This window comes from Cololabis saira, chromosome 1 (genome assembly GCF_033807715.1).
Source record: "Cololabis saira isolate AMF1-May2022 chromosome 1, fColSai1.1, whole genome shotgun sequence".
Classification (NCBI taxonomy): Eukaryota; Metazoa; Chordata; class Actinopteri; order Beloniformes; family Belonidae; genus Cololabis; species Cololabis saira.
Window position 1 is genome coordinate 26,608,885 of NC_084587.1, and position 17,420 is coordinate 26,626,304.

The 17,420-nt window shown below is 42.9% G+C and overlaps 2 protein-coding genes across 3 annotated transcripts in view; both read right to left on the minus strand.

The window, feature by feature from the left end:
• The window catches only part of gna12a (guanine nucleotide binding protein (G protein) alpha 12a), a 36,526-nt gene extending 24,346 nt beyond the window's left edge, over window positions 1–12,180 (minus strand). The window contains exons 1-2 of one of the 2 annotated variants that reach the window (XM_061719546.1): window positions 11,413–12,180; window positions 4,697–4,915 (exon numbers count right to left, since the gene is read on the minus strand). In XM_061719546.1, the coding sequence (XP_061575530.1) occupies window positions 4,697–4,915; window positions 11,413–11,742 (549 nt within the window). In that variant the 5' untranslated portion in view covers window positions 11,743–12,180. The remainder of the gene's footprint in view (window positions 1–4,696; window positions 4,916–11,412) is intronic. The other variant, XM_061719555.1, reaches the window with a different exon arrangement.
• Window positions 1–17,420, minus strand: part of brat1 (BRCA1-associated ATM activator 1) — a 507,632-nt gene that overhangs the window by 103,386 nt on the left and 386,826 nt on the right. The gene's annotated exons all lie outside the window — the stretch shown is intronic.

Sequence of the window (17,420 nt, forward strand, 5' to 3'; positions counted from 1 at the left end):
CCTCAGCCTAAGTCCAATCTCACGCAGACTGTTTCTCTCATGTCAACAAAACACAAGAAACATTCATATGAAAGCCATCAATATCTTAATCACTATATGATTGCTTTAACAGGCTTATTGTTACATATTTCAGGTCTGAAAGGGGCATTTAACAGTATTCATCAATTCACAGTCCAATGGTTCGGCCTGAAACGGCTGCATTTGAAGCCTTATTATAATAAGGTTTCATGCTATTTTCTGGTTGAGACATTTAAAAAAAAATTATTTGAAAAAATGGCCTACAAATTGGCAAAAACAGCTTAGTACTGCTTTTCATCTATTGACTTTCTCCTCCACCCTTTAATCTATTGATTCCAGTACAGGGAACTTGGACCTCATGTGGCGCGCCTCTTGTTGTCGTAGCACAAGAGTTGTTGCACAACAGATAACCTTATCTGAATGATCCTCATATTTGTGCCAAGGACTAAAAACAAACAAACGTATGACTCAAGTTTGTTGTGAGAGTGAATTATCTGCGATGAGAATGAGCTGCAGGCTGCTACGTATAACAATGCATGAAAATTTGGATGTCAGCAGAATGTCAAACTGAATCATTTAAACCAGTAGAATGAAGCTTGATTATAGGTAAAAAAAAATCACTAACTTACGCTACATGTTAGTCTAGGAGTTGAGGTTAAGAGTTAAGAGGAATTAAAGAGTTGGTACACAGACAATCTGGAAAATGCCACTTTCCAACATAATCCTTACGATGTAGAAGGGTGAAGTCCAACTCCAATTAAAGCTGCAAGCAGCGATGAACGGGCCCTCGCACTCACGGCCACCGCCCCCCATAAGCATATCAGAAATGATACCACTCACGACTCTCTATGTCAAACCATTCAAAAGTTATAGCAGAAAATCGGACAACCTATCAGAAGAAGGGGCGGGGTTAATTCAGGCCAATGAAGCTCAAGGACTCAATACAGAGTCAGATGACACCACCCACTACTCTCTATGTCAAAACATTCAAAAGTTATAGTGGGAAATAGGGACAACCAATCAGAAGATGGGGCGGGGCTAATTTTCACCAATTATGGTAAAGGACTCAATACCGAGTCCCCTGACACCACCCACAACTCTTTATGTCAAACCATTCAAAAGTTATGGCAGAGAATAGAATTCTAGGGGGCGCTGTTGAGCCGTTAGGCCACGCTCATTAATGCAAACCATGAAATATCAAATGTATCGCCAAGCCTGGCTTGCATGCAAAATTTGGTGACTATCAAATATGGACCAATCAGATGAAGGGGGGGGGGCGCGCCTTTTGGCGTCTAGCGTCGCCACGGTAACACTTTTGAAAGAGAAAAGTAATGCGCGTAGTCGCAGGATGGAGACGCACATTTTGATGTATAACACACCTGGGTGCACATTACGGTTCGGGCCGTATTAATTGCCGAAAGGAATGGCATAAATTGCGCCAAAATTACACAATTAATTCAAAATGGCCGACTTCCTGTTCGGTTTCGGCCATGGCTCCAAGAGACTTTTCTTTAAGTTGTGCCATGATACATGTGTGTAGCGATTTTCGTGCATGTACGTCAAACCGTATTGTGGGGCTTGAGGCACAAAGTTTTCCGGGGGGCGCTGTTGAGCCATTTTGCCACGCCCATTAATGTAAACCATTAAATATCAAATTTATCGCCAGGCCTGGCTTGCATGCCAAATTTGGTACCTTTTGGGGAACTATAAAATATGGACCAATCAGATGAAAGGGGGGGTGCGCTTGTTGGCGTCTAGCGTCGGCACGGTAACACTTTTGAAAGAGAAAAGTAATGCGCGTAGTCGCAGGATGGAGACGCACATTTTGATGTATAACACATCTGGGTGCACGTTACGGTTCGGGCCATATTAATTCTCGAAGGAATGGCTCATATTGCTCCAAAATTATGCGATTAATTCAGAATGTTCAAAATGGCCGACTTCCTGTTCGGTTTCGGCCATGGCGCCAAGAGACTTTTCTTTAAGTTGCGACATGATACAGGTGTGTACCGATTTTCGTTCATGTACGTCAAACCGTATTATGGGGCTTGAGGCGCAAAGTTTTTTCTGTCTGAACCAACCAGATGAAGGGTGGGTGCGCTTTTTGCCGTCTAGCGTCGCCACGGTAACGCTTTTGAAAGAGAAAAGTAATGCGTGTTGTCGCAGGATGGAGACGCACGTTTTGATGTATAACACACTTGGGTGCACGTTACGGTTCGGGCCGTATTAACTGCCGAAGGAATGGCATAAATTGCGCCAAAGTGACACGATTAATTCAAAATGGCTGACTTCCTGTTCGGTTTCGGCCATGTCGCCAAGAGACTTTTCTTTAAGTTGTGTACTGATACAGGTGTGTAGCGATTTTCGTGCATGTACGTCAAACCGTATTGTGGGGCTTGAGGCACAAAGTTTTCCGGGGGGCGCTGTTGAGCCATTTTGCCACGCCCATTAATGTAAACCATTAAATATCAAATTTTTCGCCAGGCCTGACTTGCATGCAAAATTTGGTGACTTTTTGGGCACGTTTAGGGGGGCAAAAAGGCCTTCCTTTTGTCAGAACAATAAGAAGAAGAAGAAGAAGAATTAAAGCTGCAAGCAGCGATGAACGGGCCCTCGCACTCACGGCCACCGCCCCCCATAAGCATATCAGAAATGACACCACCCACGACTTCCTATGTCAAACCATTCAAAAGTTATAGCAGAAAAAAGGGACAACCAATCAGAAGAAGGGGCGGGGCTAATTAAGGCCAACGAAGCTCAAGGACTCCATACAGAATCTGGTGACACCACCCACGACTCTCTATGTCAAACCATTCAAAAGTTATAGCAGAAAATCGGGACAACCAATCAGAAGAAGGGGCGGGGCTAATTAAGGCCAACGAAGCTCAAAGACTCCATACAGCGTCCCATGACACCACCCACAACTTCCTATGTCAAACCATTCAAAAGTTATGGCAGAGAAAAGTATTCTAGGGGGCGCTGTTGAGCCGTTAGGCCACGCCCATTAATGCAAACCATGAAATATCTAATTTATCGCCAAGTCTGTCTTGCATGCCAAATTTGGTGACTTTTGGAGAACTATCAAATATGGACCAATCAGATTTCAAAATGGCCGACTTCCTGTTCGGTTTCGGCCATGGCTCCAAGAGACTTTTCTTTAAGTTGTGCCATGATACAGGTGTGTAGCGATTTTCGTGCATGTACGTCAAACCGTATTGTAGGGCTTGAGGCACAAAGTTTTCCGGGGGGCGCTGTTGAGCCATTTTCCCACGCCCATTAATGCAAACCATGAAATATCAAATTTATCGCCAGGCCTGGCTTGCGTGCCAATTTTGGTGCCTTTTGGGGAACTATCAAATATGGACCAATCAGATGAAGGGGGGGCGTGCTTTTTGGCGTCTAGCGTCGCCACGGTAACACTTTTGAAAGAGAAAAGTAATGCGTGTAGTCGCAGGATGGAGACGCACATTTTGATGTATAACACATCTGGGTTCACGATACGGTTCGGGCCGTATTAATTCTCGAAGGAATGGCATATATTGCTCCAAAATTACGTGATTAATTCAGAATGTTCAAAATGGCCGACTTCCTGTACGGTTTCGGCCATGGCGCCAAGAGACTTTTCTTTTAGTTAAGACATGATACAGGAGTGTACCGATTTTCGTTCATGTACGTCAAACCGTATTATGGGGCTTGAGGCGCAAAGTTTTTTCGGTCTGAACCAACCAGATGAAGGGTGGGCACGCTTTTTGGCGTCTAGCGTCGCCACGGTAACGCTTTTGAAAGAGAAAAGTAATGCGTGTTGTCGCAGGATGAAGACGCACATTTTGATGTATAACACACTTGGGGGCACGTTATGGTTTGGGCCGTATTAACTGCCGAAGGAATGGCATAAATTGCGCCAAAGTGACACGATTAATTCAAAATGGCCGACTTCCTGTTCGGTTTCTCGACATGACGCCCAGAGACTTTTCTTTAAGTTGTCCCATGATACAGGTGTGTACCGATTTTCGTGCATGTACGACAAACCGCATTGTGGGGCTTGAGGCACAAAGTTTTCAAGGGGGCGCTGTTGAGCCATTTTACCACGCCCATTAATGCAAACCCTTAAATATCAAATTTTTCGCCAGGCCTGACTTGCATGCAAAATTTGGTGACTTTTTGGGCACGTTTAGGGGGGCAAAAAGGCCTTCCTTTTGTCAGAACAATAAGAAGAAGAAGAATAATTCCTGCAATTACAATAGGGCCTTCGCACTGCAAGTGCTCGGGCCCTAATAATTCCTGCAAATACAATAGGGCCTTCGCACTGAAGGTGCTCGGGCCCTAATTATGAGCTTTTTCTAACTTTAGCAAAGTCAGTTTTGAGCCAAAACATATCCAAACTAATGTTAAAACTTAAAACAAAAGATGTTCTCCCCAGATGTTCTTCTACACTGATTTCCTGCTTTGGATTTCGTGGGCATGCAAGGTCCTGCTTAGTTGGACTTTGTGGCCCGTCTATGTGGCAATCCCAAAAAATGATTATACGGGCCTTATCTAAAAGGAAGAACAGCAACCACTATAGTTGTTTACGATAGAGCATGTAATGGCCTCGCATCAGGTCAAGAGGACATGTTGATGTTAATGAATAGTCATGTCAAGCGAGAAAGACTGGAAGCCCCATCTCCAATCTACTCACCAGCTGGAACTCTGAACGTCGGGCGTAAGCCGCCTGTATGCCTGCGTCGGCCCAGAGCGCGCTCAGTGCCATCACGTAGAGCTGGAACTCACTGGGCTCGACCCCCGAGGCGCCCACACGTCCTTCCCACGACATCACTAGCATTCCCTGCTTCTCGTTTTCGCAGCTCTGCCAACTAATGCCCAGCTTGTCCCGGGCATCCACCAGCACTCGCATGCCCTGCAGAGAGGAAAAACATTGCATAGTCATACTTGTTAGTCAAGTATTTGCTTGCTTTTGTTGTTTCATGATACTATTATTAGTTGTGTTATTGTAAAAAATTAAAATTCAGATGAAGCATGGTTATTTGTAGAGAAATGGCATGTAAGCTACATTACAGCTGACTACATTGCTGCATTGACAGCTGGTTTTTTCACCACCTGTTGCTGTTGTAAGCTGAAGTGCTTCCTCTTTTATAGTTTCTGCCAGTTCCTTCACTTTCTTTGCAGTTTGTTTTGCGGTTCAGATGGTTGTCTACTGTACATGTGAACTGAAGGAGTTCTGCAAACGCCACCCCCGAAAAAAAAATAAAAAATTAACTATACAATCTTTTGACTCTAAAGCATTGTGACAAATCAGTTCTGATACAATCAGAACAACCTTAGTCCATGAAACATTACTCCAATGTGAAGGACACAATATTTCATAGCAATTTAAAGTGCAACAATTTATTAAATTTATTAAAGCCTGCTTGCTTGATGTCTTTTCTCATAGACTGAAATTATCTTGAACAAAGTGTTGAGATGGTCACAGGAGGGTAAGCGATGTGTGTATACACGCGTGGTGCCTCTGTCAATGAGTCATCATGACCACCTAATCCCTCTGCAATAGTCAAGTCTAGTCAAGTATATTTGACAGCTTAATTCAATAGGCTTAACACACCCACAACTTTAACATCGCCACAACCAGGTCAACTTCTTCTTTACAAAGTCCAGGAAATCCTTTCAAAACCCCAAACAGAAGAAAATGTAAAGAAAGATTTCCCTCTGCGACAGATGGGTGTGCAACAGGAGGTGTGTGTGGAAAAAAAAAAGAAAAAAAACATGAAAAAAAGAGGCTTCTTTCATTAATGCGGCGATGATGTATGTATGTTTGCGGAGTGTGAGCTTGTCTGTGTGCAGTCTGACTGGGATGTCCTCAATGACTCAGTGGTGCGTGTTTAAGGGGTTAATCCTAAATTAGAGACCTTTTTTCAATGAATTTATGCTTTCGATCTTACCAAGTGAGGACGTTCAACGTTGTTGTTTAACACGACGACGCACACATTACAATAATCAGACACATATGCATCACCAATAGTCACCATGAGCGAGCATTGAGTCATATCCACACTATGGTCTGTAACCCACATGCCCCATTTCTGAAGTCTACAATCTGCTGCATGAGTCTTCACATTAATTTCCCTCTCTCTCCCTTCCTGCACGTGCAGACGCTGAAACGGCTGCCTGTTTTCTTGCCGGCTTGTCTTTGTCTGTATAAAAGTCGGGGAATGGGGCTCAGGTTTTCATCAAACAGCTCGGAAGACGCCTCACCGAGACGCCTTACCAAAGTTCAACCAAGACACGTTACCATCGGATGCCTGAATTTGGAAGGCAATACAGCGCCCTCACAAAAATCTGAGTTTTTCTTCTTCTTTTTTTTACAGGGACAATCAGGTGATCATAGTCAGCTTGCACAGTCAAGAAATATCACATGATTACATCATATTTGCAGGCACTGTATTTGTCCTGACTGAGCTGGTCATGAGTCACTTGCGTATTCAGTATGAGAAAGAGTAATAGATTATTTGTGTATTGTTCTATGTCTGATCATGGTATGAATTACATGCACATGTCATGTTTACTTTCGGATTTTGTTAACAAACTAGCAGCTATATTAAGACTTCAATGTTTATTTGTGGGTCAACTCACCACGTTCTTAGGTATACCAGGTTTACATAATAAAAGACGCAGGTGAGTGCATATCATTGCAAGGGTGGCTGCGCAGTAGAACAGTACATCACAAATAAAAAAACAGACTTTGTTAAACAGAGAATTGGATTAGCTTTTGTATTCATTTCAGGAGCATTTCATTGAAAATTGTCCTCAACGTGACCGCTATCATTCCTGTTAACTGCCATTTCTTAATAGCATTATAAACTGAAGGAAGAAAGATCAATTTAACAGTGCAAGGCAGCTTCAAAAAACAGCCCGTGATGCTGCTGTTTGCAGGGACTGCATTGGAGGAAAATCATCTGGTCTTTCACGAAAACAAAAAAACCCAAAACAAGCCCCAAACAAGTCACCCCAGTAAAAAGGTATAAGGCATTATGAAAAGCTGCTTCCAGCAGCTGGCGAAGAACGTCTGGGGTCTGTTTCACTTATCACTGTGCAGTAATTATGAAATAGCTCTCTTCCTGGATAAATACTGATGACACGATGCCTGCTTTTTGTACCCGCAGAGTCCCTATAAAAGGTTGGAGCGCTAAGTGACAACGACAACAACAGCAAAAGTGCTTTAAATAACAGAGTTAAGACAAATAATTCAAAGCAGCTCAAGAAAGCCAACAACGGAACAATGGGGCTATGAGAGATGAGAGAGGAAATTTCACATGCTCCATTTAGAGAGGTGGAAAAGTACTAACCATGTGGTGTTGTGGTTATTTAATGAAGAGGCCCAGCTTGTTAGAGTTAGATGACCAAGAGCAAAGCAGCTCTACAAATCCATACTTGATATTCAAGGTTCTACTTTATCGTGTGAGAAACACATTGTTCCATGTTGATGATAGTTATACTCAAGGTTGATATTACTAAGATTTGTTCTGCAGAACTTGACCTGTACTCCACATTTACAGTTTTTATCCGTTTAAGCCAACCGTATCACACACCTGCGTGTGTCCTGACAGCTGTGTCGCTGCTCCCTTTCTTGTTGTTTTACCTCAGTCCACAGTCAGCAAAATATTGCCTGAGAGTGTTTGCCTTTTGCAAAACTTTCTCCATTGTAGCAATATTTTTAGACAGCCTGATTAAATTAAAGAACATTGGTTTATGGATCTGTGCATTGGGATGATTGTTCTTTGACGTTCTTCCTTTTTAAAGCTCAAACATATGAAATGGATGCGGATGAATCTTTAATTTAAATAATTACCGAACGCTCCTTTCAACTCTATAGCAATGTAATGCGAATACTTTGAGATTTTCTGAACCTTGGACAAAATGAGCCAGCTGGAAGACAGCTTTAGAATTTGTTTCATTGACCGAGACATTTATTGTCAATGAAATTTAGGGACACTTGCCATCTTTATAATGATAACTGTATTCTCATCATGGTGGGTAATGACTGCTGTATGTGGATTATGTCACCTTATATGGACCTTGTGTCTCATTGATAAGTAGATTCTCCTTGTTTCAACCTCTAATATTATTGCAGTCAGCACATTAGAGCTCATTAGGGCACATGAGCCCCCCCCAAAGAAAATACAAAAACATACAAGACAAGACAAATGCTTTGACAAAGCTGCAGTACTTGACACAGTGGTAATGAAAATAGGTTGCTTCATCACCCCGTGAAAGACTGTATGAGCAAATAGTTCAACAGTTTACAAATATTGTTTCTGGAGAACCAAAATGATAACATCTGAGGTTTCTACATCTACACTGGAAATCCATAGAAAGCTCTGCGATGATAATCTTCAAACCCTCAGGAAGATCTGCATTAGAAACATGGGAACAATCTTAAAAAATCCTGTCAGTGAGAGTGGCGGCTCAATTATGGAGATAAAAAGACCATCAATAGTCACAATTATTTTGGTAAACATTAAACTTGTGATTATTTGCAAAGATTAACTATATCTTAAGGTATTTTGCATAAGTTTATCAAACGTAATAATCCCTTCAAATGTTTCTTTGGCCAGTTAAACCACTGTGAAAGCAATATTACGTGGGAGTCGATGCCTGAAGTGGGCGTATCAATCAGTAGACAAGACAGGATTTATGTGGCAAAATAATTGTTCCTTCTTGATGAGATTATTTTTTGTCATTGTTGGGAGAAAAATATCATTATTAAAACTCAATTGACCGAACAGCCTAATCGATATGTACAGTTCGTCCATAGTTGAAAATTAAATCTCAACAATGTCAAGAAAGCACCATGTACAAAAAAGAACCAGAAACATAGCTAATCTAAGTCTGAGCTAATGTAAGATGAAGTGAAAAACATGGAGGTGATACGAATCAAAAACCGAGAGCTGGACCGGTCTAGCCTGGCTAGCTACACCCACTCTCCATTCCCATTCACAGCCACTTACACCGGTACAGAATGTACCAACCCAATGACAATGGGAGGGGGTGGCTGTTATGACTCATACAGGAGCCTGCAAGAGCCGCAATCGATAACCACCGAGATGGATCCAGAATTGTAACAGCTTTTCACCGGTGTTCCTACCCCACTGCACGCCATTTTGGATTACTTTACTGGCCTGGTTGTCACCCTGCCTACGTTGCATGTTTTATTTCTCTGACTATTTGTATGCATATACATTTGCCTGTAGAGGCATTTTCTTCTCTGTCCATAGCTACTGCTTGGATGTACAACATTGAATCCAGACTAATTCTTGGAATCAAAGAGAGAAATTGGGAAGGCTGGCCAGGCTAGGGCCACTGAGGATTTTGTCAAAGTTCCTAAACTAAACTACTGGTGGTGCATTAATAATGTGCACCATGAGTACTTTGCACACCTGTGAAGGAAGAATTAATCCTAAACCATTTGCTTTCGTTTTGAGCAACAAGTTGCCACCTATACCATATTTTTTTTATCAGGGAAGGCCTTGATTATTTCAGCAATACAAGAAACGTATATCCCTGATCTGCCAAACTTGAGTCCAAACCTGTCCCCCAGTGGAAACATTTGGTGCATTATGAGCCAAAACATATGATCCTGAACTGCAGAAGAGCAGAGATTTTATGTCAAGCAAGAAGAAAATGTTTTGCTTTCAAAAGTGCAGTAATTTCTGCTAAGGTGATGCAACATTGTAATAAACATGGGGCATCCTTTTCCTTCCCTTTTTCTTAATCAAACATACAGTACTGGCATCAAATTCTAAAAAGGCATGCATTTTTAAAGGGCAATACAAATCTGAAATGCTGCCTTCCTGCCAGTTTTGGTAAAATATTAATTTTTTATTTTTTTATTTATTTATTTTTTACAGGGCATCATATTTTTTTTGGAGTTCATTTAAATGTATGTGAATAGAGCAAATCGTGGACATATAAATCAAGTTCGGTATAGGTTGCTTCATATCTCAGCTCTTGCACATCATATTTTGTGTACTTTACGTGGAACAGCAGCAAAGTGTGGGGGAGGACAGCGTTCATGATCAGTCCTGGGACAGGACCATATCTGTATGCTTGTATTTGGGGGAGGGTTGTGGATACTGTGTTGTCTGTGCCGGAGTGCAGGCTCTTATCATCCTTGTCTGGGCTGTGTGGCACTCAGGGCGGATGTGCTCATCCCGCAGGAATAGTCTGGTATTGTTAGCTGGTGAAGGAGGCCAAGCCATGACAGCAAACAAAGGGACAACACACGCACACTCCAAACACACACACACACACACACACACACACACACACACACACACACACACACACGGATAGAAATATGCACTGTGTCAACAGACCTCTACGAGTGTTTGAGTGTGTGAAACTCAGTTGTGGATGGAAACAGTATGGATCTGCAACTAGTTATTTCAATATGTTTTAAATAAGCACTTATTGTGTTGAGATATCAATAAATTATTTGAGCATTGGAAGAAAAAATATCTTATAGCCTGCTAAAGTAGGCCAAAGTACTCACCTGCTTGTTTGAATGTCTGAAAAGCAAATCAAACCTGATACAGGCTCCCTCGGTTTCTCATCTTGATCAATAACAAAAACCAACATCTTACAACTAAGTAACTGCAATTGAACTGTGGTATTGCTGACTTGAAAAATGAGTTTAAAGTTAATCAGCAGTAACTGATAAAGCTCCTGGTAAGCCTTTATCCGCTCAATTAAATGACTAATCCCTTAAACTCTTAATAGAATATTTCCTACCCAGTAGTCAACAAATCTTTGAGCTGTTAGAGTTGTCTTTAAGTTTAGTTTAGTTTAGTTTAGTTCATTTTCGGTCACGAGATCACAAAAAAAGAATAAAAATAAGACAAACATCAAAATAGCTTTTACAAAATTAAAAATAAAATAAAAATGACAATAAGGAAGCGAATACACTGTTCAAAGAAAACATTACAAGAAAGTTTCCAGTATACAAATAACATCTAGACCGAAAAAGGTGTAGGCTGAAGCAAAGTTTATTCATTGCCTACCCTCAAAGGATTATTTAAAGTAATAAAATAAAAGCAAGAAGTAAGAGATAAGACTGCCAGTAAAACAAATTGCCTCCATGGGGATAACAAAGATTCCTCGAGAAATAAGAAAGAAAGACAAAAAAAAAGGTCCAGTCTACATGTTTCCTTCATCCTTGAATAATCAAATCAAATCACCAATTAAATGAATACCTAAATCAACATAGTAAGCATCACCACTCATTACTTTGGTATAGAGAAATCCTCCTTCTATGGGATGTGGGAACATATTAGTTGACAGCACTGATTTCAGGCTGCATGACTGCTTTGCTTTCTCCTCCATGAAACTTTTTTTTCTTACCTTCAGTATATTCTCATAGATAGTGTCCCGGAAATCCAGGAGCGCTTTCTTGTCAAACTCCTGCCCGTTGATGATGCGCATTTGTTTGAGGAACGTGGACTTTCCGCTCTCCCCGGCGCCCAGGAGGAGGATCTTGACCAGCCGGCGGACGGCTCTCCTCTCCCGGGCCAGCATGGCGTCTATCTCCCGGCTGCGGCGGCGCGCCTCGCGCTCCTGCGCCGCGTCCCGGCCGCTGCTGCCGCCCTCCTTCCTGCCGCCCGGGCCGCCCGGCTCCCGGCCGGCCTCGGCCGGCAGCAGGCAGCGGCTCAGGGTGCGGACCACTCCCGACATGCTGGGAAAAGTTTACCGAAACTCCAGTGGGAAAATGTTCATTCTAGGAGGGGTGACCTCTGGGATGGGAACGGCCCATTCAGCTACATCCACGCACTGGTAAAAAGGGGTCTCCGGCGGGTTGGGTAATAAAGTCTACATTTAGTGGTTGAAGCTGTTATCTAGTGTCCAGCCGGCAAACAGCAAACATCCATCTTGGTTAGACCGCGCCATCAAAAGAAAAACAAAACAAAACATATATATCTGGATGAAGAAACAGAGCCAGACAATTAAAAAAAAGTCTAAATGTTTAAATATCTAAGGCCGTGAACTCTAAGTTAAAACTGACCTGAAGTCGGCGCGACTATCTGAAGAGAGAGCAATGTTTCAGGCATATCTCATAGTGGGACAGACAAGCCAAACTCTCCTCAGACCCAGCCAGCGGTTTGTGAACTTGAGTGCAGCCTCTGCGGGCGGCGGTGGGCCGGTCAATGATGCGGGGGCGCCGCTGCAGCACCGCGGCCCGCCGACAGGGGGCGCCGCTGCAGCACCGACGCCCGCCGACAGGGGGCGCCATCGGGCACACGAAGGCTACAGTGATAGTCCATGGGCCAGAGCCCAACATTTTCACTTGTCAGTACCACCAGGGGCGAAAATCCCGTCTCATAGTTGGGGGGGACAATAAACAGTAACATTTTAGAGAATAAATCCAGGAGGGGACAAGGAATAAAAGTTTTAGCCTTCCTTTAATACAGCATTTTGACATTTTCATCTCTATCTCGCAAACAAGCAGAAGACCTTTCTTAGAGCAATACAAAACAATGGGATTAGGTGGAAGGTGGCAATAATACAGCACATCTGACATAATACACTGCAAAAACCCAAAATCTTAACAAGAATATTTGTCTTATTTCTAGTTAAAATGTCTCATTTTTAGTAAAAAAAAATCTCATTACACTTAAAACAAGACAAGAAAAAAACAACAATTTTCACCTGTTTCAAGTCGATTTTCACTTAAAATAAGTAGAAAAATCTGCCAGTGGAACAAGATTGTTTTGCTTATAAGATAAATCTTGTCCCACTGGCAGATTTTTCTACTTATTTCAAGTGAAAATTTACTTGAAACTGGTGAAAATTGTCAAATAACAAGTTATTTTTCTGGTGATGACTCTTGTTTTAAGTGTAATGAGATTTTACTGTTTATTATTATTTTCGATTTCGGTTTCGGTCACAAATTTTCATTTTGGTGCATCACTACTAAATACTACTTCATTGTTCCAAAATTATTAATTCTGTCTCAAATTATTCTAGGGGGGGATAGCTTTACTAATGGGGGGGACTTGTCCCCCCTGTCCCCCCCGGGATTTTCGCCCCTGAGTACCACTCAAGGTGACAAAACTTACTTGAAAAGATCCATGTCTATAGATGATATTTTGGTACGATAACCCTTCCTGAGTGGCAGCTGTATCATAGTTATCAGCTCATGATCTTCCCTTCAGAAAAATTACATTTTGGATGCTGGTGCATATCCTGGTTTAGACTCATGTACAGGATATCTGTCAATGTTTTACTATATTGTCTTTGGTATCATCTTAAAGGGGACCTTTGAAGCATTCATTCAAGCTAAAATGTGATCATTTCCTGATGGTCCTGTGAGTATTCCAGTTTTTGTATTTTGCATCTCTGATGTTCCTAGATGTCACAGGGCTAAAAGATAGTATATCATTTAGGCGAAAATTGTGTAAAAATGTGTGTTGTTTATAGTTTAAAGGGGACCTATTATGAAAAACACGTTTTCTCTTGCTTTAACATATATAAAGTGGTCTCCCCTCAGCCTGCCAACTCAGAGAAGTCTGTACAGCCGCCCGGATGAGCCGTCATCATGTGGCTTCTACGAGCCGTTCAGATTCTGCTCCCATCGTTATACGTAACGACGGGCGCGATTTACATAGGTTGGCCTCCGATGCGTGAAACCACGCCCACAACTAACTCCGCCGGCCGGAGCTTCCGCCATTTTTTCATAGCGGTGTATCGCGTCATTCAGGCAGCCAATCAGCACAGAGCCTCATTATCATAGCCTCCCCGCCCACTCAGAATCCCGCATAGATAATGAGGTTAGAGAATGGGAAGATAAAGACATGGCTCAGAGGCTGAATTTCTAATTTATTTAGCAAAAACAATCAAAAGCTTGTTTTTAAGAGATTCAAGGCCTGTTTAAAATAGGTATTAGATGCCATAATAGGTCCCCTTTAAATATATAAATACTGCGATGGACTGGCGACCTGTCCAGGGTGTAACCCCTGCCTCTCGCCTGAAAAATTAGCTGGGATAGGCTCCAGCAGACCCCCGTGACCCTGCAAAGGATATAACGAGTATAGAAAATGGATGGATGGATATACACACATACACATTTTTTTATAATTAATATAAACATATGTGAGGGGTGGCATCCGCTGCTTGTCTGAAATGAGAGAAACACAGGGAAACGCACAATTGGCACACAAGCCTTTGAAATCTGTAAGAGAGAAAACAAAAAAACAGACACGAGAACAGTCAGAGACACAAATGGCACTTTTATACTAGTACCTACTCAGCGCGACTCGACTCGCCAAGCCTCGCCTTGTCCTCGTTGGTTTTTAGACACCCAGATGAGAAGTGGGCGGGTTGGAGTGAAGCTGCTGTGACGTATTATGGCGCTTTTCCTCTAGTACCTATTCAGCCCGACACGGCTCGTCACGCCTCATCCCGGCTCCACCCGTTTTGTCCCCGTTTGTTTTTCCACAGCCAGGTGAGAAGTAAAGTAAAGTGGGCAGGTTGGGGTGAAGCTGCTGTGACGTACTCGATTGCGCAACACGTTTGTTCGCGTCGGCGCTGATCAGAAATCAGCTGGAGCCGCGAGTAGCTGAGAAAAAAACTGCCCGTCTACATCCCTTTTTTAATTCTCTCATCAGCCACCAGGTTTATGAACATTTGCACCTCAGAGTTGGATCACGAAACAGTCTTTTGCGCTGCCATTGCCTGTCAAATAAAATGAAGAAGCCGCAAGCCGCTCTTGCGCTGATTCCCGTGTCCTGACTCAAACGTCTGACGGGCCTGCCCCCCGACCAATCGGTGGCGTGTAGTGTGATGACGTCAGATACAAGCCGACTCAGCCGCTTAGAACCTCGGCAGAATAGATACAGAAAAAGTATCAACTCTGCACGCCTCCACCCGCCTCCACCCGTAGTGGAGAAGCGCAAAGGCGGGGTGTGGCGAGTCGAGTCGCACTGAGTAGGTACTAGTGGAAAAGCGTCAAACAGCAACCATTTCAGGCCTCTGAGACTGAATCCAGACTAGGCTACTGCGATTATCTGTGGGGTGAGTATGTAGGTGAGTGAGCAGGTGTGTATGTTTGTGTAACTGTGTGTGCGTAAAGTGAAAACAAGGTTTTACCTAAACTGCAACTACAGTGGAGGAGGGAGGGCACAACGACGATACCCGAGAGACCAGAAGTCGACAAGGAAGAAACCCGAACCCAGGCCACCCACAGCCCCACGGAGGACCAGAAGAGGGCGGGAGGAAACCCCCCACCAGCAAGGCCCGCCCCCTCCCTGCAGGCAACAGGGGCAAGCCTGCAGGGCCCCCATGACCACAGGATCACCATGTCTGATAAAACTTATTCCGTTTAAGGTCTCTCAAGATTCATAATTTTTTTTTTCTTTTTTGTTAAAAATCACAACGATGAGGGAGATGATTTTTTAAGAATTGTTTTTTCCAGTATTCTTAAATACTCAATACTTTTTAAAAGAATCACTTTCTTCAAAGCCTGAGTTTTGCATACTTGGGCCCTGTCCCAATACTACCACTACCCCTAGTTTTCAGCCCTACCCCTAAATTTTGCGCGTTCCCGTGAGGGTAGTGGTGTTCCAATTCCTCTTTTCACCTAGGGGTAGTGAAGAAAACTAGTGTAGTGGCTATGAATCTGTCCCTATGGATCGAGGGATTTCCGATGCACACTAGTTGATCTAGGGCCAGAAAAATTTCCCAGAATGCTTTTCGTCGTCATTTGCGGACATTTCTTATTTTTTTGTGAATAAAATCAATATTTTTGAGTTAGTTTCTGCATAAAAATGCATTTTGATTACATTTCTAGCCAGATATACATATATATTTTTCTTTCATAATATTCACTCAGTGAATGTACATAATCACTCGTTTGCCCGTTGTTGCGAAGATCACGCCAGAATAAAGGCTGATTTATGGTTCCGCGTTACACCAACGCAGAGCCTACGGCGTAGGTTACGTAACCTACGCCGTAGGCTCTGCGTCGATTTAACGCGGACCCATAAATCAGCTCCGAAGCCGGCAGGCAGAAATCTCGAAATTTTCGGAGCAAATTTCTTAACAGGCGTAGCTACAACTGTTAGATTTCATCTATTAAACCAACATTTATGGTAAATGGTAAATGGCTTACACTTATATAGCGCCTTCCAGCTGTACTCAGCCCCAAAGCGCTTTACACTGCAAACATTCACCCACACACACACACATTCACACACCGGTTGTCAGCGGAGCTGCCATACACAACGGCGCTGGCCTGACAACCGGGAGCAACCGGGGGATTCAGTGTCTTGCCCAAGGACACTTTGGTGGACACAGGAGGAACTAGGGTTCGAACCACTGACCTTCAGGTTCATGGGCGAATGCTCTACCAACTGAGCCACCTTCCTAAATGATTTATTTCAGCCAGCGGTAATTCTCCACAGAGCTGCAGGTTTCTCCCCCGGGACGACGGCGCAGGGCGATCATGTCTGTACTCCGGCTGCTGCTCCGAGCCGGCGGCTCTTATCATCTCCGAAAACATTGGGTCAAATTTCTTAACAGCCGTTATTTGGATAAACTGAGCACAGGTTGGGGATTTTAACGGTTACTTTTACGCCTAAAAAAATATTAAAACGTAATAAAGTGGCATATTAACAGCGCCACAGCTGAAATTAAAACAGCTTTTGGCTCTCAGCTTCCTTATTTTAGGGGTGGTGCTGAAAGTAGGAGTAGTGGGTGTATTGGGACAGGCCCCTGGGAAGATTTCAAGTGCCCTAAAATCTGTCCCTTCTTTTTTAAGGGTAGTGGTAATGAGGGAGGGCTAGTGGTAGAAAGTAGGGCTAGTGAAAGAAAGTAGGGGGTGTATTGAGATTGGGCCTTGGTTAGTATTTGGCAGAAATACCTAACTGTTCAACTTGGCTCAAAAAGGTTTCAGTATCATTCAAGACGCTTCTTACAATATTTTGCTGGAATTTTGGCTCATACAATCATAGACTGTCTAAGAAAAACTGGACAAAACTCAGTTATGGTACCCATAGGTTTTGTGATCTTAAAGGTTCCTTTTCCTTGTGTTGAATCTTCCAAATGGGCAAAACAAGCAGGGCTCAAACCGCATGGAATAGAGCCACCTTATGTGTCAGTCACGGTTAAGTATATTAGGTTGGCTGACATAGCTTATACCAACGTACGATGCAAACTTTTACATTAATATCTACGCTTTACATTCATACTTATCAAATCTATCTATCAAGCATCCTCATTTCATGTGTTTTCACCAAAATTACATCCATGATTGCTACCAAAACTGAAGTCACTCGGCCTGCAGCTCGCAGAGTTAGACTATTGCAGTTAGGAAAGCTCACTGTGGTTCTAAGTAGGCGTTTGCTTGGACGGGTCCT